The sequence below is a fragment of the Octodon degus genome, unplaced genomic scaffold, assembly GCF_000260255.1.
Source record: "Octodon degus isolate 3935 unplaced genomic scaffold, OctDeg1.0 scaffold00006, whole genome shotgun sequence".
NCBI lineage: Eukaryota > Metazoa > Chordata > Mammalia > Rodentia > Octodontidae > Octodon > Octodon degus.
In genome coordinates this window covers 32,185,264-32,208,478 of record NW_004524582.1, presented here as the reverse complement: position 1 = coordinate 32,208,478, position 23,215 = coordinate 32,185,264, and the positions used below count along the sequence as shown (strand labels likewise).

The 23,215-nt window shown below is 56.0% G+C and overlaps 1 protein-coding gene across 1 annotated transcript; it reads right to left on the bottom strand.

Moving 5' to 3' along the window:
* Positions 1-4,354: 4,354 nt before the first annotated feature.
* Positions 4,355-23,008, bottom strand: Nop14 (NOP14 nucleolar protein). The gene is made up of 18 exons (XM_004624602.2): positions 22,644-23,008; positions 19,845-19,979; positions 19,291-19,432; positions 17,697-17,830; positions 17,168-17,308; positions 14,656-14,778; positions 14,289-14,414; positions 12,729-13,041; positions 11,835-11,965; positions 11,357-11,442; positions 10,525-10,660; positions 9,031-9,132; positions 8,544-8,697; positions 6,861-7,020; positions 6,114-6,261; positions 4,917-5,035; positions 4,616-4,771; positions 4,355-4,474 (listed from the first exon to the last, which is right to left on the bottom strand). The coding sequence occupies exons 1-18, from the start codon at positions 22,815-22,817 to the stop codon at positions 4,375-4,377; spliced, it is 2,580 nt and encodes an 859-aa protein (XP_004624659.1). The 5' UTR covers positions 22,818-23,008; the 3' UTR covers positions 4,355-4,374.
* Between the last annotated feature and the right edge of the window lie 207 nt (positions 23,009-23,215).

The following is a 23,215-nucleotide window of genomic DNA, read 5'->3' as shown; positions in this document are numbered from 1 at the left end:
GCCGGGCGGGGCGGGGCCGGTCCGCGGAAGTCCCGGCCCGCCGCTTCCTGCAGCCAGCGGCGCGCGGGCGGCGACCTGCGGCCCGGCCTGGGGCTCCTCCCTCTTTCCTTCCTGTTTCTAGAATCCTGCGGGCGGAGTGGCGCGCCCGCACCAGGGACGCGAAGCGGGTGCTCTTGCCAGCGCCGCCGCGGCCGCCCAGCCCGGCCCGGCCCTCACGCCGCCCTAGACCGCGCTCGACCTGCCCCGAGCGCGCCGCAGCCGCTCTTCCCGGCCCACGGTTTTTCCTCCTCCGTCCCGAAGACAGGGCGGTGGCTTCTCCTAAACGCTCACGAGCTGTCCCGAGCATGGGTGCCAACATCAGGGATGGAACAGCCAGGGCCTGCGTGTCCAGTCTGACCCGGCCAGGGCTTCCTGCCCGGTCTCCTTCCCCGTGACAGTAGGTAGGCGTTCCACACGAGGGACTTGGGAATTGGCAGTAACAGCAGCCTGGCAAGTTAAGGAGTAGGACCGGGGCTGGCGTCCGCGGCCTGGGCCTGTGCAGCTTCAAGGCCACAGGAGCCTGTTTCGTGGATGTGGTGGCCACCTTCTGGATCTAGCCGCGGGCCGTGGGTGGCCACATTGGTGGCTCTGGGCAGTCTTGGCTGGAGCCTGAGAGGTCACCCGGGTGCTCACTGCCCTACTTCCGGCGACTTCTAGCTCCTGCAGAGTTGTGGAGGCAGAGGTGGCCTTGTCACTGTTAGGTTTTTCTGCACAGCAGAGGCAGAAGGCAAAGAAGCCTGTACTGGGGACAAAGGCCCCCCGGAAACGGCAGGGACCTGACCTGAGACGGGGAGCTAGCGCTTCGCGGCCTTTGCTAGGGGAGGTGTTGGCACGGGCTCGGAGCCGCGCAAGCTGCCTGGCTTTTCTTCTTTTCATGCGGGAAGGTAAGCGGAAGTTGTATTCAGGGCTGAGGGGAGAGGAAGTGGTCCCTGCGAAGAGAAGCTGCTGTGTGTAGGCTTCAGCCGCGTGAGACGCCCGAAGGGTTCAGCAGTTGTACCGGCCAGAGCCTGCCATCCTCTAGCTGTCATTCTTAGACTTGCGTCCTGCTGAAGGGCGGGGCGGGGTCCTGCTGGGGACAGGGAGGACACGGCGGTTCCGCCCAGATGGAGGACAAGGCGGTTCCGCCCAGATGGAGGGCGAAGGCGGTTCCTCCCAGATGGAGGACAAGGCGGTTCCCGCCCAGATGGAGGGCGAAGGTGGTTCCGCCCAGATGGAAGCTAGTGCCGCGCGGCAGGCGGCCGGCTGGGATGAGAGGTTCGTCATTAGCGAAGGCTCCATCCTGGATTGAAGAAACCTTGAAAAAGCGTTAAAAAGGCAGGGCGCTAATGGTAGACATGCCATCATCGTGATTAAAGGACCCAGAGGGGAGGCAGGAAGGGCCCGAGATCTAACCGTGGCATTCCACCGTGACCAAGGCCGGCGGGAAGACTGATTTCCTAGCTCTGGGGTTTGTGCTGCAGCCAGTTTGCGCTCCGCAGCGCCTGCCCTTGGGAGTGCCTAAGCCCAGGTGGCGCTAAGGGAAAGCGCCGAGGCCAAGGCGGCGCACTCCAGGGTAAGTGGGGAGGGGGCCTTCACCAGCACACTCGCCTGTTATTCCAGATCCACTGACTGTGGCATATCTCCCCACCCCCCTTTTTTTTGGTGGAACTAGGGATTGAACTCAGGCCCTTGTGCTTGCCAGGCAAGCGCTTATTCTACTGAGCTATCTCCCCGGCTCATTTTGCCCTGTTTTTTTGAATGTCTGTTTTTGTTGAGCTATCATCTATGAATGTTGTGTCAGAATAGGTGTAACCACATTATTGATCACCCGGAGATCTTGAACTAAATTATAGGAGACATCAGGTTTGTGTACAGGAAGAATGGGAGTATTGTATGGTGAGTGGGCATTTCTAAGAAAACCATTCTTGAGGAGATGTCAAATTATAAGTTTGAGTCCCTGTTGTGTTTAGGCGCTGTTGGATATTGGGGAACACAGGGAAAGCTGAGGGATCCCTGAGGCAAACTAGTACAGGGGTAGTGTGGGTGGCACACGTGGGACTGGAAGTGTCCCAGAGTACAGGGTGGACAAGGGAAAAGGGAGGAGATGGGTTGGCAGTGCCCTGCAATGAGGTTTGGAGGACAAGAGCCGTGGGGAGGGAAGAGGTGAAGGAACAGCTTTTGGAGGAGATACCTATGCAAAAGGGATGTGGGACATGTTGGTATTACTAAAAAAATTGTGAGTGAAAGAAAGAGAATTTGAAGCCCGCAGGGGATAGGTCCTGTTTGTAGGGGCTGTGTAGGTTCGCCATCAAACTCCCACTATGGAGACTGTAGGTCTAGTACAGTGACCTGAAAACTCAGAAAGAACACTATATGCAACCCGAGTCAACAAGAAAAGCCTTGCCTGAGATGCCGTGCAGACTCGGGGCTCTGACAAAGATCCTTGGTGGGGGCTGTTGACCTCAAGCCCTATCAGTCCTCTTCAGTGGCAAGAGCAAAGAGGGCGACTTGGATGGGTGTGGCTGCAGCGAGTTTCTGGACGGCTTACCCACTCTGGCACACAGGGCAGCTGTATTTCCAGTGACCTCGAGCTTGCAGATGGAACCAGGTCCCAGCAGGGGCCACAGGTCGGAGCAGACTTGCGCCCAGTGGCTTCCACCACACTCGAACGTGGCCCAGAAGGGCTGGTGGTAGCATTTTGCTCAGGCTCAGCACGTCTTGCCTAGGTCCCGCTTTGATGGCAGCCCCGGTGTTGCAGCCCAAAGCTGGCACTTGTGTATGGTGAAGTTTTTGTCTCCATTATGAAGAGCCAAATTATGTAAGACTCCCTGTGGGGTTTACAAGCGGAGGAGCTAAGCTTGGCGTGAAGGTCAGGAGCAGATTGTGAGATGAAGGGGAGTTGACACTGGTCGTGCCCTCGGGGCTGAGGGTCACGTAAGTGTGCTAAGACATCTGTGAGGCGAGAGAGAAACTCAGCAGCCAGCAGTGCTTTTATCAGGACTCAAGTAACTCTGCAGAGCTTCTGCTTATTTGTGGCTTTGTGGGAGATCTTTCCGAGACCTGCTAGCTGATTAGGGAAGACTGGGGAGAGTTATATATCTTGTGGCTATACTTTTTACTGGATGTTTAAGGCCAAGTTGGGTTTTTTGTTTTTTTTTTTTAAAGATCAAGTTGGGGAAAAAAAAAAAAAGTTGAAGTGAAAGCTGTTAATTCCTGAGGTCAGGGATATAGTTCAGTGGCATAAACACCTACCTGGCAAGCGATGGCCACGAGTTCCATCCGCAGTACCACAAAAAGAAAAAAAATAATAATTTCTTACTGTCAAGGCCAGGATTGGGTTTTTTTTTTTTTTGTGCAGGATGGATAAGAGGAAGTTGAATTCAGGGCTGAGGGGAGAAGACAGGGAAGTGGTCATTGGGAAGATAAGCTGCTGTTTCTGGCTTCAGCCCTGTCAATCCACCACAGTGGTTCAGCAGTTCATACTTAGGCCAGAACCTGTCAGTCACCGCCCCTCAGATTTCTCAGGAGCATCCAGGACTGTCCCCGTCAAACCAGTTACCCAGCAGCGGCCTCATTAGTGAGCAGTCCACACCTTATTAGAAAGGGAAGGAAACAGGCCACAAGGCCCGGGGCCACACCTCAGGCTGTGTGCAGCTCTGTGGCAGAACTCCTGTGGGGGACCTGCCCTTAGCGCAGTTAAGCGCCTGCTTATACACAGGCAGCCGGGGGCAGGACACTGCGGTGCGACCCCACCTCCACCTGCTGTTCCGGCAACCTGAGCCACCAAAAAAAAAAAGACAGAACTCACCCTACAGAACCTGCTTCAGAAAGGTGCTGTGCGGACAGCACGGCTCACCCTTACCAACTAAAATGGCCAGAAGGGTGTCAGCCAAGGAGCAGGGCTGCCAGAGCCTGTCACACGCCGAGATGTAAGGCTGCACACGACTGGCCTAAGCACAGAATGCGAGTCCAGACTGCCACGGCCTGCACAGCTCTCAGAAACCTCAGGGTGAAGGACGGCAGAAGATAGAGAAGTAACGGTAAGAGGCAGAACAGAGGAAGCGGAGGAAGCGGAGGTCAGGTGGAGCCCTCCCGTGGGAGAAAGGACCTGCTCCAGGACCGCACTGCTCCTTTATGCACTTGGTGGGTGCCGTGCGACACCCGCCCTGTGGCAGCTGCTCGCCCGCTGGCCCTGGCATCTGTTCCCCACAGTGCGATCAGGCTCTAGCTGGCCGCTGCCCACGCCTGACTCACTGGGTGGGACAGCGAGCAGGAGCTCAAGCACGGACAGCCCACATGGCATCTTTGGTGCTTTAATTACACAACACAGCCTGGCCTCATTTACAAAACGTTTATTTACTTTTTGAACTTTTTCCTCTTTAAAGCCTTCCATTCACCTTCCTGTGTAGCCAGGCTGTTAAAGAGCTGCTTTACTTTTCGTTTTCTTTCAGCATCCCTGAAAGAAATGAAAAAATGCGGGCCTTCAAGATTTCTTGCCCTTTTCCCGTGCAGACCTGCTAACAGGCCAGTGGCGCACTGGCCTGCGGCACCGCGAGTGTCCAGCTGTGCCCCCACCCGACACACACAGCCTCCTCACCGTTCCATGATCTCAGAGAGCTGCATCCTGGCCAAGAACTGGTTGTCCTTTCGGATCTCCCGGACAGCGCCTTTAAACTCCCGCTTGTGTTTGTGGATCAACCGCTTCCTCTCCTGCTCTTCCTTGGTGCTGCCTTGTTTCCTTCCAAACTCGAGGCTGGAATTGGAAAGGAGGCAGTGTCAGCAGGGTGGAGCAGGCTTGGCCCAGCTATAAGCCAGAGCCTGCTGCTCCCGTGGCCTCTCCCTGGGCCTGCAGGCTGCAGTGCCACCCTGGGACTGCCACAAGGTCACCTGACACTCACACTTTGACCAGCCGGGGAGTGAACAGCTTCAGGGGGACGGGCTTGCTTTTCTCACAGATCAGTGGCCGGTAGAGCTGCTTTTGGTTTTCCATATCGTTCAGTATGCTCTGAGATAGCTCCTGGAAAGCACAACAGAAGTGGTGTTGGGATGGCCTGGCTTGGGTGCTCCTGGGCCCATGACAGCCAGCGTGGACAGGTGGCGCGCTCACGCAGCCGCCATGACCCGCATGGGCTGAGACAAGGCTGCCTTCTGTAGGTAGGAGGAGATCACTCAAGAGACGGTCTTGTCCTCCCAACCGCTCTGGCCCCCCTGCAGGGAGGGATGAAAGCAGGACGCCACCAGTCAGATTCCCATTGTAGAAGGGCCAAGGGAAGGCTGGCCCCAGAGCTTTCTGCCACAGAGCAGCACTGACGCAGCTGCCCCACTCAGGTGGCTGCGCCCACTGCACCCCTCCCCCCATACAGGGCATGGCCGGGGCGGCAGGACAGATGCGAGCGGCTGGGCCTCGTGTCTCCTGACAGTACCAGGCCGCTAAGCTGCTTTCCCCAAGGTCTCCGGTCTGAAGGCCACCTGGGTTTGTGGGAAGTCCTAGAAGTCCTCTGCAGTGCGGGGCTTGCTGTCTCTTGCACAGGTGCCCCAGAACCCAGGCTAGGGTTGGTCTGTGCCTGCCTCACTGATACCCTCGGCCTACCTGGGTGTCACCCAAGTGCCCAGAAGCTATGAGCCTTATCTCACCCTAGCTCTGACCCCACAGGGCCAGAGAGCCAGTCCACGCTTCACACAGGAGGGACCAGCCACAACCATGCTCGAGGGTGTGGACACACAGGGTGTGCTGCTCCACCCGGACAGCAGCACAGCCTGCCCTGGACTTGAGGGAGCTGCTGTCAGCAGGGGTGGCGCAGGGAGGGGGCACAGAGGAGGGGCGCAGCGGAGCTGCAGGAGGTGGACAAACACAAGGCGGCCAGGCCCAAAGCTGGATGCCACGGGTGCACTTGGGCTGTTGTGGAGCAAGATGCTGCTTGCCACTGCAGGGCACAAGGCCCAGAAGGGACATCAATTCTCCTGACCCTAGGGGTCCAGGCTGCGTGGGAGGACCTGAGAGGCAGGGACGTGCAGGAAAGGGCAGAGCACAGGTGGCTGTGGCGCTGAGGCTTCTGACACAACGCGGGGCAGGCACCCTGAAGCACAGGCCTCACCTGCAGCTCGGGGGGGTGGCTGCGCTCTGCCTGCTGCTCCTTCAGGAGTGCCTGGAGGGGCCTGACGATGGTGTGGAAGGACGGCAGCGCACCGTACGTGACCACGCAGCGTCGCAGCAGTGCCAGCGCCGCAGCCAGGCAGGACAGTCTGCAGGGAGGTAGGCAGGGGCAGCTGGCAGAAGTGCCTGACCACGGCGCTAAGAATCCCGGCAGGCCCCGAGACTGAGCAGCGAGGCAGCAGGCACGTGCCCGCCAGCAGCGTGAAGAGGACAGCTCAGCTCAGCTCCCATGTTACGACCCGCCAAAGACAATCTAGGGCCTTAACTGACTTTATGCCCAACACTTTTTAATAAACAAACAAACAAAATCATTTATTTTAAGACAGGTTCCTGCTCAATCAGTTATCCAGTCAGGCTTGAACTTGAATCTTGGAGTGCTGGGGTTATGGCTTTGCCACCTTGCCCAGCTGGAAAAAACGTACAATTCTGGGACAAGCCTTCCCGTAACATCAAGATGCCCTGGGGCTGGGGAGATGGCTCCGTGGAATGAGTGCTTGCCTGGCAAGTACAAGGGCCTGAGTTTCATCCCTGGTACCACCAAAAAAAAAACCACCAAGATGCCCTGCAAAACTTCTCAATCTGACAGAACCAAATGGTCACGTGGGGAAACGAGAAAAACCATACAGCTCCTGGCAGTAAACAGATTTCTGGGGTGTTGTCCAGTTTCTAGGGTGTGGTCCGCACATACCTCATGTGGTTGGCCTCAGCCGTGCTGGGGACACTTCGCTGGCTCGCCCACCGTAACGGGAGGCTTCCCCTCTGCCATGTGGCCACATCGTCTTTGTCAGAGACCAACAGCAATTCAGAGTTCTTCCCAAGTGCTCTGAAAGGGTGCACCAGAGTGGAACCTGAATTCCAAGTGCAACAGGACAGAGAGGACAGAGGTGTTACTGGCTTGTGAACACCTCCCCAGAGCCCAGGGTATAAAATCTCTCCCTCCACCAGGTGCCAGGTCAGGTGCAGAGCCTTGGCGGCCTTGGGTGGACCTCTGGCAGTGGTGCAGCATACCACACGTGGCTCTGGGGCTCAGGCCGCACCACAGCCCACTGCACTGCCCTGTGGGGACAGAGGCAGCACACTGCCCGAGGAGCACACCAAGTGGCCAGGAGTGAAGACGCAGAGAAAGCAGTAGAGCAGCGTCACAGTACTGTGCACGGGGCAGCTGAGCAGAGGTGATGGTAAAGACCTGGGCAACGTGCAGGAGGCACAATTGTCCCCCAGAAGGACCACAGGCCCAGGGACAGCCTGTGGGGGAGAGAGGCCAGGCTTGGCTTGACAGGAGGTGGCTGGCAGGTGTGGACAGAGGCCGCCTTGTTCCAGGCCCCGCAGGCCACGGTGACTGCTCCTGCCTGGTGCAGCCTGCACTAGCACTTCCTGCTGCAGCTCACTCTCCACATGCGTGCCCACCTTCCTGCTGCCCCGCGGGGTCTGTCTGGGCCCCACACAGGAGGTGAGTGCTACATGCATGAAGTCACACTGTGGAAGGCCAGCCAGGCGGATGGCAGACTGGTGCACTACGAGGAGGCCCTGCCGAGCAGCCACCTTCCAACAGTGTTCAATGATTCCCATGGAGGTGCCTGCAGCTCCGTGCTGGGCTGGTCCCAGGCCAGCCTGAGCAACACCGTGATATGCCGCATTGAAACACAAAAGCTTAAGCTGGGTGGTGGTTCCACCTGCAATCAGCACTTGGGAGGCGGAGGTAGAAGGGTCACAGTGAGTCCGAGGCCAGCCTGGGCTACCCAGTGAGACCGTCTCACCGGCACAAACTGGGATACAACTCAGTGGCACTGCACTTGCCTGGCAAGCACAAGGTCTAAAGTTCAATTTCCGATACCAACAAGCAAAATAAGCCAAAAATCAAAACAAAACCAAAATAATCACCCCAGAATATAAAAAACAAATCTGTTGTTTTTTCAGGGCAACACGGCCATGACTTCTATACGAAGAATCTTCCCCACAAAGGAAAAGCAAAAAAAGGAAAAAGTAAAATTTATTCTCCCAGCATTATTTTATGTAGCCCAAAATATAGTTTCAGTATAATCCAAAGACCTGTTGAACACCCCACAGGGCACCCCAGGCCACTACACGTGGCCACTACCAGACTAGGCACAGAAGGCCAGGGAGCCGATCTGAACAGGGGTGTGTGTGTGAGAGAGAGAGAGAGAGAGAGAGAGAGACAGACAGACAGACAGACAGACAGACAGAGACACGTGCCCCCAGGGAAAACACAGGCCACCCCACCCCACAGGGCAGGAATTCAGAGCTTTGTCTGTCTTCTCCTATATGTCAGATTTTTGACAATAAATATACATGAACTGCTTTTAAAACACCCTGAAGTATATTTCCAAAAAGCTCCCAGAAATCCACTCACTGAGGCTTTGCTTGTTTGGAGCTGCGATGTAAAGAATCCCAACAAGGAAGTTCATGAGCTCAGGGACGAACCTCCGAGACAGAGACACATAGTCCAGGAAGAGGCCACACACGAACAGGCCTTTCACCACGTCCTGCAGGGACAGCACGGGGCACTGCGAAGAACCCACAGGGGACAGTGACTAGCACCTGGTTCCCCAGGCCAAGCAGGCACTGTGAACAGAAAACCCAGTGCCTGTGCAGGGGTGGCACACCGTGAACTGCTGCCACACGCAGGGTGCAGTTACTACGTTGGCCACACACCAAATCCACAAGGGAAACATCTACACCCTCAGAATGAAAGCCTAGCTCTGCCACGGCAGGAAATGTCAACTTCCAGGCTCCTACCCTTGACTGCTAACCCAGATGCAAGCTGCTGGGGTAGAGTGCCCCGGGAGGGCCTGGATCCCAGGTGGGCCGGCAGGCCCAACGTGGAGGAGCAGACCCACCTTGGTGAGGATCTGGCTCATGCACACCAGGGCTGGGGTCACAACAGGGTGCCAGAAGTCGGAGGTTGGAAACAACAGCCCGGCAATTTTCAAATAAATGAGCTGGAAAAAAGGTATCACAGATTACAGAACGCCAAATGCTGTCTCAACAAGCCCTTTAAAGGTGGACCCAGGGGCAGGGGTGGCTTCGGTGGCACATCCCTCACCCTGTCCCCCTCTGGGCACCCACTCCTCCCACACAGCCAGATCCTGATCATGCACGGGAAGAGCTACTTGCCATTGGCTGCCCAGTGCTGTCTATGCCTCTGCTGTTCAGACTAGACTCACAGCTGCATGGGAACCCATGTCCTTGCTGCAGGAGGCAGCCCCTGGGACCCTGGCATGCATGCTACCCACCTCCCCATGTGGGCCAGGGCACATCCCAGCACCCAGCAGAGCTGCGCCCAGGTAAGTGCCGAGCCCTGCCCCACACCCGGTGATGGGACGCGAAGCCCACAGCTCATGGGGCCGCCACAAGGGCCAGAGAAGATGCCCTGCAAAGCCAGCCTGCAGACGACAGCCCAACACACGCCACTCAACATTTTCACTTTCACCAAAGCTTTCCAGACATATTATTGAGAAATGTGCACAGAGCCTTAGCAAAAGGCAGCTCAACTTTCCACAAGAGCAAGACACGTTCTTTCCAGTGTTCCTGCACCGTTCGTTGGCGTCAACCTGGTAACCTGGGTGGCAGCCCTGAGTGAGGATGGAGCTATGCGTGCACTGCGGTGAGGCCAGGCACAGCTGGGCATCTTGAACATGACTTCCAGGGGAGAATGGAAGACTTGTTCTGCCCCATGAACTGCCAGTGGCCAAACTGTCTCCCTCCTATCCTACAGACAATGGCATTTCAGTAGTTCACTTATATTATGAGATGAGTGGCAGCAAAATCACTGTGCAGAGCTGACCGACAAGCTGGGGAGAGCATGTGCGGCTCAGTGGACAGTGACACGATGGTCTCTGGCCACAGAATCTGCCACTAAGATGGGTGAGCTAACAGAATCTGCAAAGGGCACGTGCACAGAAAGCAACTTCCCTTGCACGCATGGAGAGATGGGCAGCTTCACACACCGGGACAAAGGCCACCGAGCCCCTACGCTCTCTGCACACGGGCGGAGATTGCGATGAGCCTGGCAAGGCTGTGGGGTTAGGAATGGGGAGAAAGCAGTGCCAGGGCACTGAGGAGAGGCACGGATGTGTGGTGGAGGGGTCCAGAGCCTGTGCCAGTGGGCATGGCCGCAGGCGTGCCAGGGACGGGAATATGGGGTGAGGTGTAAATGTGGAGGAGAGGGGCTACGGACAGCCAAACACAGCCCTGAACCAGCCAGGAGGGCAGAGCCTGGGCATCTTAGGAGCGGGTCCTGGGCACTGCCCCACCGCCAGCCCTGTGACCCCACTGGAGCTCGATTCCAGGCAGCTGCAGGCAGTGACTCACGGAGCCCCGCCTTGGCTTACCACATCTAATCCAGGAAACGGAGCCCGACCCCTGGTCTCGATCATCTCCTCCATTTCATGCATGGCATCTCGGAGAACAAACCGTATGGAGCTGCTTGCGGACTCAGGAAACATCTGGCAGAGGCTATACAGCTGCCTGTTGAGCAGACAGTCAGCACAGCATGACTCCAGACAGGAGTGCCGAACACTGCCGCCTGCGTGGAGAGCCCGGAGGCCGAGCTCTGGCTGCTCTTCTTCCAGCACTGGGACCTAACCGGGGCCTGCAGCTCTTCCTGCCCAGGGCAGCAGGGGCCTCCAGAGCCGAATGCACCCGAAGCACCTGAAGCATTCCAGCCAACAGAAGAGGGAGCCGGGAGCCACCATGCCGTCCTGAGCACCTGCCAGGCTGCCTCTGTAAGAGTTGGTCGGGCGGCCCAATACCAAGGCCCAGGTCTCTGAGGCCTGGGTCACAGAACAGCAGCAGGACAGGCTACCCATGTGCATCCCATATACTGCAGCCTGCCCGGGCCTTGACACTCCACGGACAGGGAAAACAGGAGCATGCCACCAAGGCTATCGAGACATCTGAAAGGCTCAACTGTTTTCCAGTTAAACCGCTCATGACCAGAAGTCAGTCCTGAGCTGGGTATGGGGGCACACACCTGCAATCCCAGCGCCAAGGAGGCTGAGGTCAGCCTGAACTGCACAGTGAAGCCCCATATTTCTGCGATGACAGGGCAGCATGTGTTGTACCAGGACACTCTTGTGAGGCTTGGTGACCCCAGAACCTTTCTGTTTGACTCTAAATAGGACGAGTTCTAGTCCCACCCCCCAGTAGAACAGTTTTACTTACACGACCAACTTATCAATTACTTCCAGGTCCGGTGGATCTCTTGTGGCCAAATCTCCAACATATTCCAAAAGGAAGCCAAACAGCTTCTACAGGGACAGAATGAAGGACAGCTCAGGGGAAAGCTATGGGCAGGCAACTCGGGCGACACCTTGCCCAGCCCAAGCCCCAGAGCCTGACCCAAGCGTCCACACAGAATGCAGGCAGATGCTGCCAGGTCTTGCCCTGCACAGGGACGCAGAGAGAAAGTGAACTCGAGGCAAGCATGTGCCCCTCACAACAGAAGACTGATCCGATTCAACCAAACGCGAACGCTGCGGCACCATGCACTCACGGCACGAACGCATGTGCGTGTGGCCGGCCCCCCTTTACCCCGGCAGTCCCGACCCTCGAGAGCTGGGGGAGCCTCAGCCGTCTCACGCGTGACATGGGGGTGACAGGCTGCCCTGGAGGTGCGAAGGTACACATCAGCCCAGCGTACTTCTAGTTTCGCTTTGTTCCCCACAGCAAGACTTGGATGGCTGCACTTCTGAATTCTCTCCACCACCAAGAGCTGTTCGTCCACTGATCTTCCCACCAGCCATGACCTCAGCTCCTCATAGGACTCAGGTGCTGTGAGAAACCCAGGAGACGGTGTTCACCAGGAGCGGCTGGCCAGCGGCTTGCATCTTACTGTGGGGCCGCGACCATCCGGCGAAGTACGCGCCTGACCTCGCTGGGCAGCTGGAGAGACTGCGTACCAAGGACAGCGCCAAGGTGTGACCCTGCCTTTCCTCAGGTGCAGCCTGCTGGCTGGTCACCAGCATCTTGGGACAGTAATGGTTTAGGGCCCTGGTGCCCCAGACGAGGTGAAGAGCTCTGCGAGTAACAGTGTCACCTAGCAAGATGCCTAGTCACCAAAGACCCCCACGTGGAGGCTGGTCTGCCCACTCACTGTCCCCTCCGGAGCTGCAGGCTGATCTGGGCCTCATGCTGGGCAGGGAGGTTTCCTCGAGCACAAGACACCACAGAGGTGCTGTCCTCTGTACACATGGCCCAACAGGAGCCAGCACAAGAAGCCACCCTGTGAATGACCCTTGAATCTCCAGGACCACCAGAGTGTGGACTCCCGCCATAGGGAGCACCCAACTCATGTGTCCATCCTGGCCACGTGACCAAGGCGACCACCGAGCCTGCAGGCTCCACAAGAAGGACAACAGCACCTGTCTATTCAGCAAAGATGTGGCCAACACCAATGTGCCACCCTTCCAGGGCACTTGGTCCCCACCCCACAGAGGCAGCCCTGAGGGGAGGGAGCGAACAAAGGTCCATGCTGTGGCCAGGTCCCAGAGGGAGGTCACCCCCAAACACAACACCCGCCCCCCCAGCTGCCTACCTGTGAAGGTGTAGGGCAGTTCACGGCCAGCAGCTTTGCAAGCTCTCTGGTCGTCACCCTTGGGTCTCCTGCCAGGGGCCTGCTGCTGCTGCGGCTGCTGCGCTGGCTCATCATCCTCCCCGCTCCCCATGCTTGAGTCCAGGTCAGAGTGGCTGTCTGTGTCGCTGCTACCCACTCTGCCCCCTCCCTCGCTACTCTCCTCTCCACCCTCCGCCTCCTCATCTTCATCCCCCTCTTCTTCCTCCTTCTCCTGGCTCTCCGTTTCCTTGCTTTGCTCTTGCCCAGTATCTTCCTCGATGTTCATCTTTCCATCCTAGGAAGGGAACGGAGACATAGTGTCACAGCATGTCACGGCCCAGGCAGAGCTGGCAGATGTGCTGAGTGCCCCCCCTCCCCCCCGTCAGGCTCGCGGCTTGGGGGTGGTTTGTGTCACAGGAGCACACTGCTGGAGGCCTAGTCCTCAGTACGACACCCTGAGGGGAGTGAGGCCTGGGGCAGGTCCTCAGCTCAGAAGGGCACTGTCTGGGGCTGAGATGGTGTTAGGTGGCTCTCTGGCCCCTTGGTGTGTCAGGACAGCAGTCGTAAGAGCAGCAAGCGCAGCCCCTCCGATGCCTGCGGCTACACGATCACTCTCCTGCACCCACCGGCCCTGCAGCATGGTGCCGTTTTTCGTAGGGCCCTTGCCAGAGTGGAGCAGAAGCTGGCACTGCCCTCTCAACCTTCCTGAGCTGTGGGTTACATAAACCTCTTTTTAAAAAAAGTTGCCCAGCCTCAAGTACATTATTATAATAGAAAAAAATCATAAAAACACAGGACCCTCTGGGTAAAGCCCTGGCAGTGGGCTGCACAGGTCTAAGACTGGAGGGTGTTGGGTGGCCCCGGGTTCTAGCTGGTGTGAAAGCCTGCAGCTTTCTGTTGCTGGTTTAGGGACAGGAACAGAGGACAACAGTGGTACCCTGATTTGCAGACTGTCCTCTTCAGGTAAACCAGTACTTTTGTCAGTACTGTGTTTCCTGTCTTGGACCCTATTCTGCTCAAAATACCAGGCCAGTCTGTTCTTCACCAAGGCGTGACTCCTCTACTCTAAATGGAGTTGGGAGAGAGACCTGCACCAGCTGTGGAAACTCAACTGCGCTATGTAAGAATGCAGAACTCTGCCCCTAAGCTCGCTCTCAGTGCTACGCCGAGGTCATGTAGTTAGTTATAAATCATGAGACAGATGCTTTCTTTTGGTCTTCTGAAACAGTCTGTGTAGCCCAGGCTGGCCTTAAACAGGCAGCAATCCTGCCTCAGCCTCCTGCGTGCTGGGATTACAGGGGTGCACCCCATGCCTGGTTATAAACCATGGGATTAAAATGCAGTTGATATAGTGAGAAGCGGGCAACTGGAGGCAGGCCTGTGGTTTACGATCTGTGACTAGTGTGGTGGTCTTCCCTAAGAAGGCCTCTAATAAACACAGGGAACACTTCCAAGTGCTTTAAAAGACATCAATTTCCTTCTCTGCCGAACTTAAGTATCTCAAAATGCTTCTGAATTAGAAAATGAGAGCACACATCTTACTTTGTAAGAAAGCAAACGCCTGTCATCTTTGTCCAGAATGAAGCCGTCACTCAGGTCATCTGCTGACATGTGTTTTGGTTTCTTTGCTCCTTCATCCTTTCCAAGCATCCTTCGCAGTCTTTCAGCCTGAGCCAGAGGGAGAAGGAAGTCACATGGGCGCACAGCGCACAGGGCGGGGGCTGTGTCCCCTCCCGGCCGGGCGTCCAGCCGCTTTCTCCTACGCCTCAGCCCAGCACACAGGCACCTGAGTGCTGCCCAGGGCACCGCTCCCTTGTTTAGCCGTGTGAGCTGCTAAACCCGGTGGCGAAAATGCTCTGCAGCGCCGCATGGCCACTGCCAGCCCCGCCCTGCTCGGCGGCCCCCATACCTCCAGCTTCCTGAGCCGCTCCTGCTCCTCCCTTGCCAGTTCTGCTTCTGTCTTCATCCTGTTCGAGGGCTGTGCCTTCATCTCGAAGCCAAGCTCACGCACCATCACATCGTATGCGTCAGGCTACGGGGCGGAGAAGGCAGGCTGGTAACAACACCCTGATGTGGGCAGCCTCCAGCTGCGGCTGAGCCCAGCACCCAGGGCTTCCTTTCTGGCAGTGGCGGCCCAGGCAGCCTTGGGGCTGAGGGTCAGCCCACATGGGAGTCACCTGGACTCTTCTGCTCACCAAAAGCTCTCCAAGTATGCCTACTTTAACAAGGACACTGATGGTGGTGCTATTAAGTGTAGAGCCTGGGAAATCTGCTAACAGAGCAGCAGGTCCATGGCGACTCACAAGGACATACCAAGGCGCGCAGCGGTGACCGGAGCACAAGCCCAGCACTGAGCTACTAGGGCAGATGCAACAGGAGACGATCCTATGGTGGGAAATACATGACACACGTGTGTCATGGCAAGGGTAGAGGGTGCCTGTGTGCTGCCCGGCAAGCACTTCTATCCTCAAAAATTGATTTCATTCACCCGAGGCAGACACGGAAGGCGCCTCGAGTTTACTCTATTCCAACTGAACGTTAGGTCAGAGCCAGGCACCAGAGCTGCCTGCGCTGCTAGCCAGGTGTGGTAGACACACCAGCCTGGGCTGTGACAGGCTCTGGCCCTCACCAAAGCTCAAATATCTGAGATTCACCCCACCCCAATACTCGCTGCTCACTGCTGATCGATCGCTGGATCGCAAAGCCGTCCTTTGTGATCTGCAGGTACCCACCACAACCAAGTTCTCCTTTCCTTGGTCTAGCTAATTTCTTGTCTCTGGGTTCCTAACAAGCTTACCTAGCTCAGCCCCGCTATAAAGCACCACAGGTTCCCTGTTAGAGCCCCTTGACCCCGCTGCTCCTACAGGGTTCCCCATTCACAAGCTGCAACAGCTCTCACTTCACCCCACCCACCCCGCCCAGCCTTTTACCCTACACACTTCCTCTCAGGGTCACAATGCAGTAGGTGCTTCAGGATATAAAAAGGGACCATCCTTTAGGTAGTAGCCTACTTTTCCAAACTAGTTAACTAGACACCACAGTTCGCAGATGCACTCTGTGTCCCCGCGCTCTCACAGCACCAGCCGCACTAACACAACAGGCAAAAAGGTCACTGTAGGACAGTCTACCTCCGTCACTCACCCCATCACCTTCGTGAGCTCATCACACGCGAGACGCTTCCAGCCTAATGACTCCTCCGTGTGCAGCAGATCCGCCTAACGTTCAGAGGAGCCTTTCATCGCTATTTCCACCTGTAGCCCTCTCAATCCTGCCACCTTCTGCCTCAGATGAGGCCCTACAGATGAGCCACCTCCTTCCCTCACACCGGTAGTACTCCTCTTTCCACAGCCTCTGACATGTACTTCATAGATAAGAGCTCAACAAAAAGATACTCACATAGGGCAAGATGTGCTGTAGTCAGATCTGGAGGCCCACTTCACTAAACTTACCTTGGAGCTGCATCTGCCTTGGCCTCAGCTTCTTCCCCTGGCTCTACCTAGACTTGGGACACCTCCCAGGGCACCCACATTCCTACATCCCTAGAGCACAAACATCAAAAAACTAAAAACACCAACACTCTGCCCCAGCCACGGCCATGGTGGAATGACACACTCAGATCACAGGCCCCTCTTGCTTGCCTCCAGCACCCTTTAATTATGATGACGTTGTGCTCACAGCATGATGTCTTCTTAAATTTTTGTCAAGCTTCCTTCCATCTTAGAATGTGAGCTTTCGCTAACGAGGAACCTCTTGTTCTAGCTGAGACACCTGACGCTGGCTCCTGCGTGGGTGTGAACTGTCATCCTGTCCGCCTGCTTGCCCCCGAGATGAGGCCTCATTCAGCAGGAGGCAGCCTAAGGGACATGTGGGCCCTCCCATAACAACCAAAGGATGGAAATGACAGGTTCTGGCCCTAGTATGAACTGCTGAATTACTATGGTGGTCATCTCACATGGCTGAAGCCCCTAAAACAACGGTTTATCTTCCCAGAGACCACCTCCCCCTTCTTGTCCAACCCGGCGCAGGGTGCAGTTTCCTTTCGCCTTTCCCACCGCCCCCTCGGGGAAGACCCCAGTCAGCTCCTCAGCTGTTTCTAAACGCCCTCCTCAGACTCCACCGCTTGCCATCGCTGTCCCGGGCAGGCCGGAGGATCCACCTGTCCCATGTGACCTTGCGCCCCCCCATGTCTTTGGAGTTAACAAAGGCTCTTTTATCTTTCCTATTTCTTTAAGGTGCTGCCTAAAAACCTATCAGGCCACAGGGCAAGACCCTGACTCAAGGGAACAACGAGATGAAATAAAACAAAAATGTTCACTGAAAACCTGTCCTAGGAGGAGGAAAGCCAGCAGAAGCCTGGCTGCAGCCACCGCTCCCCAGAGAAGTCAGTGATGATACAAGCTCAGCACCGGCTTCCGCCTCACCTTGGGCTTCTGCTTCTCCCTTTCCTCTCCACTCTCGGCCTTGGGAGTTTTGTGTGACAGAAGAGTCTGGATTTCTTTCCAGTCCTGGTCCAGTTTCTCCGTGAGCTCAAGGGCATCCTCCCGTTGAGCCTGCCTCTCCCTCTGGACAAAAGGACACATGCACCCGTGATCACCGGGCTGCAGCAAGGCCAGGCCGCAGCACAGCCGCCAAGAGCAGAGAGCAGGGGCATCGATACAGACGCGTGCCAGGAAGTCTCGGCAGCCCGGGAACGCCCGCCATCCCGTTCGTGAGGAGCTCCGAGATGGCGCATCTGGCTAACGAGCAGAGGTGCAGATTCTGGCTGGCCTCCAGCACTACAACCCCAAGCACCTGGAGAAGCGCGTGCACGATGAAACTCAGAGACCCCCAAAGGAGATGAATGCTCACTGAATGCAGGTGAAATATAAAGTGCACCCAAGAGTGTACACGGCAAGACGCCGGAACCTATTTTGGTGAAGCCAATTCCCACCAAGGACACCAACTGCCAACCTTCTCTTGCTTAGACTTTGCAATGAGCTCTTCAATCAGCTCCTTTCGTGACTTCGGCTTGTCTCCCTCTTCCTGCAGGGCAGACTTCTGAAGGAGCCCACCACCACCTCCAAAGTGGGCAGCCGTCAGTTCAGCTGGAGGTGAAAGCACAGAACAGCACCATGATCCCAGGCCCCGGCGCAGGAAGCACCTGTACAGTCCCCTCCCAATACTTCTCCATGGGAGGTCCTCAGAAGTCCACTTCCAACAAGCAAGTCTCCTACACAAGGGCTGGCATAAGGGAAACCCAGCATAAGCTGCTCCAAGAAAATGCGAACAGACCCATGCTGGGCATGGTGGTACACACCTGTAGTCCCAGTACTCAGGAGGCTGAGGCAGGACGATCGCTGTGAGTTCAGGACTAGCCTAAGCTATATGGTAAGTTCAAGGCCAGCCTGAATTGCACAGCGAGACCCTGTCTCCAAAAAAGAAAAAAAAAGTGCAAACCCTTTATTCACTAACTGGACACAGGGACCAAGGGACCAGACGTCCAGCCCCTACTTTCCATCTCATCAAAGACTGGCACCAGAAAAACAGGAGGCAACCAGTCTTGGAGGGCGACCAGCCCAGCCCACCTGTTTCCCTGCACTTGTGTCTGGGTTGGAGAGCAGCTGATTCCTGTCCCTGCCAGTCATCTCTAAGCACTGCCAGCAGGTATGGGTGGGGCCCAGCTGGTTCTAAACCATCCTTCCGCTGGGACAGGAACAGAGCCACTTATCGCCACCTTGTCCTATTCACCTGAGACACTGTGAGAGTAACTCACAGAGAGCGTAAACAATTCTAAAGTGTGGTGGTGCATACCTGTAATCCCAGCACTCAGGAGGCTGAGAGCAGGAGGATAGCTTGAGGCCAGCTGGAACTACATAGCATGACCATGTCTCAAAACCAAGACAACCCAAAAAATGACAAAACCAAAAACCCCACTCTTTACGGTCCAGCTGTGGAGCTGCAGCAGTACACCCCCAGGCACTCAGGAGCCGAGGCAGGAAGACCGCAAGTGCAAGGCTACTGGGCACCTGAGTAAGACTGCTTCAAAAACACAGAACTAGGGATGCAGCTCAGTGCCAGCTGGGCTTAACGGCCAGCATCCACAGCAGACAGAGAATAGAAGAATTACACCGTGAACGTAAATATTATCGACATGAGTGACAGATGAGAATTTGAAAATATAGTAAGCGGCGTGGTTTAGTGCGGAAAAGCAATCTAATAATCAGTAAGAATTTCATCCACAGCTGTACTTCTCTGAGCACAAGAGGAAAATGGATCACTGTGAAATTTAAATAAGAAAATGGATACTAGGGTGTTTCCTCAGCCCATAAAAGCATCTATCTCTGGTTTGAGACAGTCTTACTATGGAGCCTAAGCTGGCCTTGAATTCTCAGTGATCTTCCTGCCTCAGCCTCCCAAATGCTGGGATTACAGGCATGTGCCAGGACACCTAAACGCACCTACCTTACACCTGAAAAATAAAGCTGCGACACACAGAATTCGTTGGAAGGTAAATCTTTCAGGCAATAACTTTTCCTGGCCCACAGGATGAGCCCAGCGCCCCTACCAGACAAGGCTCCTCGCTCTTCAGTGTCACTGTCACTACCCACGACATCATTGTGCTTCTCGATGTCAGCCAGAGACTGGCCATAGTGTGTCAGCTCTTCATCTTCGTTCAGGTTGTAGATGTTCTTTTTCTCATGATGTCGCTGACAGAAGAGACAGAAAGCCCCAGTTACCTAAAGTTACCTTTGCTTCCCATCTGAGAGGTGACATGGCTAGAGCTGACAGAAGGGTGTCTTAGATAAGCCAGCAAGCCAGACAAGCCTCTGGGAAGCAGAGTCTTTGCCCAGCACTAGCCTCGCCCTGGGCCTCCACCTGGCAGAAGGGAAGGCAGTGCCTTTGGTGACAGCTGTGGGACACGGTGCGGCAATTCTGCATGAGCGGCAATGCCCACGCAAGGTCCCCGGACAGGTGCAGGTCTGGAGACCTGTTCCCAGCCTGTGATCAGCACCAGAGATGTGACTGGCCAGCAGGGAGACCACCTTCTCCCTGTGTGTGGCCTCCGGCAAAATCTGCAGCAAGAGGCCAAAAGCACACTTTCTCCAACTCTCCCCATACCTGCTGTTCCAAAGCGAACCTCTTCATCATCTTCTCCTCTGGGCTCATGTTGCTGTTGTACTCCCCAAAGCGCTTGTCTTTAAATACATTGGACTTATCCCTTTCTCTGTATTCCTTCAGTAAAGTCTGGGTACGCTAAAAAACAGACAGTAAATAAATCTCACGAAACATCCCTGTGACTTCCACCAAGTGCAAGCTTTAACGTTCACAGTTACACACTGTGATGTCAAAGTTGAGCCAGTCTCCGGCATTGGTGACAAATCTCTGCTAGGGCCAACTCTGGGACAAAAAATCAACCCACTCTTGGTGAAAGCAGGGTAATTTTTTTTCTCCTCAGTCTACCTGTTGGGACTGAAAGGAAGGATGAGTAAAAAAGCCCACGAGCCCAGCTAAAGACACCTTTCTCCAGCTGCACGGGCAACTCAGCACTGTGTTTCCGGTAAGCTGATTCAATGGGAGAACAACCCATTCCAGAAGCCTCTGGAGGACACGTACTTCCCAGGGAAGACACTCCCAGCAAATGCAGAGTTATGCTTTCTCGTGTAACGTAGGATCTCAGAAATGTTTAGCAGGCCGCACCCCTGTAATCCCAGCAGCACTGGCAGGCTGAGGAAAGAGGATCTACTAATTCAAGGCCAGTCTGGCCTACACAGTGAATCCAAGACCAGCCTGAACAACAGTGAGACCCTGTTTCAAAAAAACTAAAAGAAAAAAAGTAAACTTAACACAATGCTTTACCCACTGTAAGGCATAATTATTGTAAAATAATAATTTTACAATTCACCTTAGATTCAAATGAATTGAGGCACAACTGTAAAGGGTGACGCTGGGATCGCCCTCTACTGCAGTGCACAACTGACCAAAGGAGAGCAGCCAGGCAGTTCACCCCAGGACTAGCACACAGTGGCAGGCCTGCAGGGCGCAGGCAGCTCGGAGGCCCTCGTTCCCCCGTGGGAGCCCTGCGAGCGGCCCTGGAAGAATGCTGTAACCTCCATGTTGGGGTACTTCCGCCTGCCTGAGATCTCTGGTTTCCATGGGACTCAGCCTTTGCTTGGGGCTCCTTTGGATACTTTACTTTCTATTGAGCAGCAGCAATTCCCTGCCCCGCCCTGGTGTGGCAGCTCTGGGAGGCAAGAAACAAAGCAAGGACCACAAGGTGAGACCAGACAGTGAAGGAGCCCGAGGATCGTGTTTGTGGGGGGCTCACTACCCACTAAATGTGCTACCTAATTCTCACACTCACGAGGGGCAGAATGCACGTTATTACCACTGTATAAATGAGAAAACCAACACCAAAGAGGTAAAGACAGATGGATCTCATAGGCCACACTGCCCTGCTCCCCCGTGGCCACACTAACACTGCCGCCCCACAGTGTGTACGGGTGGCCTTTCATGAAGTCCACCCGATGTCTACTATAATACAGCCATTCCACGCAGTAGAGATGGCAGTTCATTTGATGTGAAGCTCTTCTGAGCTATACAACGTGAGACCAACTACACAGTGCAGACTCTTGTTTTTGTGTTTGAAACAGGGTCTCACTACACAGTTCATGCTGGGCTTGAACTCACTATGTAGTCTGGGCTGGCCTCAAACTTGCAGTGATCCTCCTGCCTCAGCCTCGCGAGTGCTGGGCTGACAGGCACACACCTGCATGCTCAGCTCACACTGTACACGCGTGAAGGCAAGGGCTAAGGCTGTTTCCCTCTGCCTCCTCAGCAGCTGGAAAAGAAGTTAGCTGCATGTGCTCAGTGTGCACAGACCTGTACCACCGGCACTTGGGAGGGTGCACGAGAACGACCACTAGAGCACGGCCTGGGGCAGCACAGCAAGACCCGGTCACACTCAGGAAAGTCTAAAGGCTTCGTAGATACTGCACCTGAAACACAAGCCCCAGCCTTCTATCAGCTGTGTGGCTTACCAGCTGAGAAGTGTATTTCTTCTTTCTGTACTTTAGTTAAGAGAAAAGGTCTCACTAACCCAGGCTGGCCTTAAACTCCCCATCCTGCGTCTGAGTGGGGGCATTACAAGCGTGCACCACCAAGTGCACTCTACTCTGCGCCTTAATTTCTTCACCAACTTACTAATGTATCTTCCTAAAAGTACCAATAAATACTGTCTCAAAAAAGTCCAAGGGCGGGCTGTGGTGGCACACACCTGTAGTCCCAGCACTAGAGGCTGAAGCAGGATAGCAGAGTCTGAGGCCAGTCTAGGCTAAGTGCAAGGCCCGCACGCACAACACAGCCAGACCCTGTCTCAAACTCGTGCCCCCGCCCCAGGACCATGTCTTGGAAGCTGCCACTTGTTGAACTGAATTTGAAGGGCAGGTACAGAAAATTCTGTCCGGGGGCCATAAACACAGGAAAGATGGAAGCTATGAGACTTTCCACCGAGGGGAGCATTTCGGTCCCCGAGCGGCAAGGTCACCCGCCTCGGGGCAGGGCCATCCTCCCAAGCTCCATGGAGCAGCCCACAAAGCCTCTACCCACGGTTCCCCAACTGGCAAAGCCTCAAGAACAGTTAGGAGTTGCCCGGTCGCCCAGGCAGCTCAGCAGGGATTAACTCGTCCAGAGGCCGAGCATCGCCAAAACCACGCTCCCAGACAACGTCCCCGGCGCTGCAGTGTCCCAGCGGAAGGTCACCCCGCCCGGGCACGGCGGAGCGAGGAGACAGAACCAGCCCGGGCAGACTGTCGTGGTCTCCACCTTACAGACGGGGAAACGGCGGACCGCGAAGGACGCGGCTGCCTCGAGGCCCCGCGGCCAGCCTCTGGGGACCCACGTGTTGGCGGCGCCCCTCACCTTCCTGATGGCCCGCGCGCGTGACACGCCGGGCAGACCCACGTCGTGGCGCGTCTTCCTCCCCAAGATCTGGAACTTCTGCCTGTTGACTTTCACCTCGAAAGGGTTAGGGTTGGCCTTCGCCAGCGCCCTGCAGGCCTGCCTCCGAGACCCGGCCGTCCTGGCCTTGCCCATGGCGCACGCGCGAGCGACCGGGACACCGCCGCCTTCTAGGCCTGCAAGCTTAGACGCGGAGACCCTGGCGGGACTACTAGGCTAACGCGTGCCGCGGAACAGACCCTCATCTCGCGATAACTGCGCAAGCAGCCCACTCAACCCTGATCTCGCAAGAACAGGACAGGTCCGGGAAGTCACCCGCTGGCTTCCGCTCCGCCCACAAGCCCTTATTGGCTGAGCGACTACAAGTCCCAGCAGGCCTCGCTCCTGCGAACGCCTGGCACGGGACCTTCTGGGAGCCGTGGCGCCCCGCGCCAAGGGAGGGCTTCGGCGCCCCCTTCTGGGAAACCGTTAGGCCGGAGCCGACCAACAAGCGGGGAGCAGGAGGCGACGGCGCCCCCTGCCGGTAAGGCCCC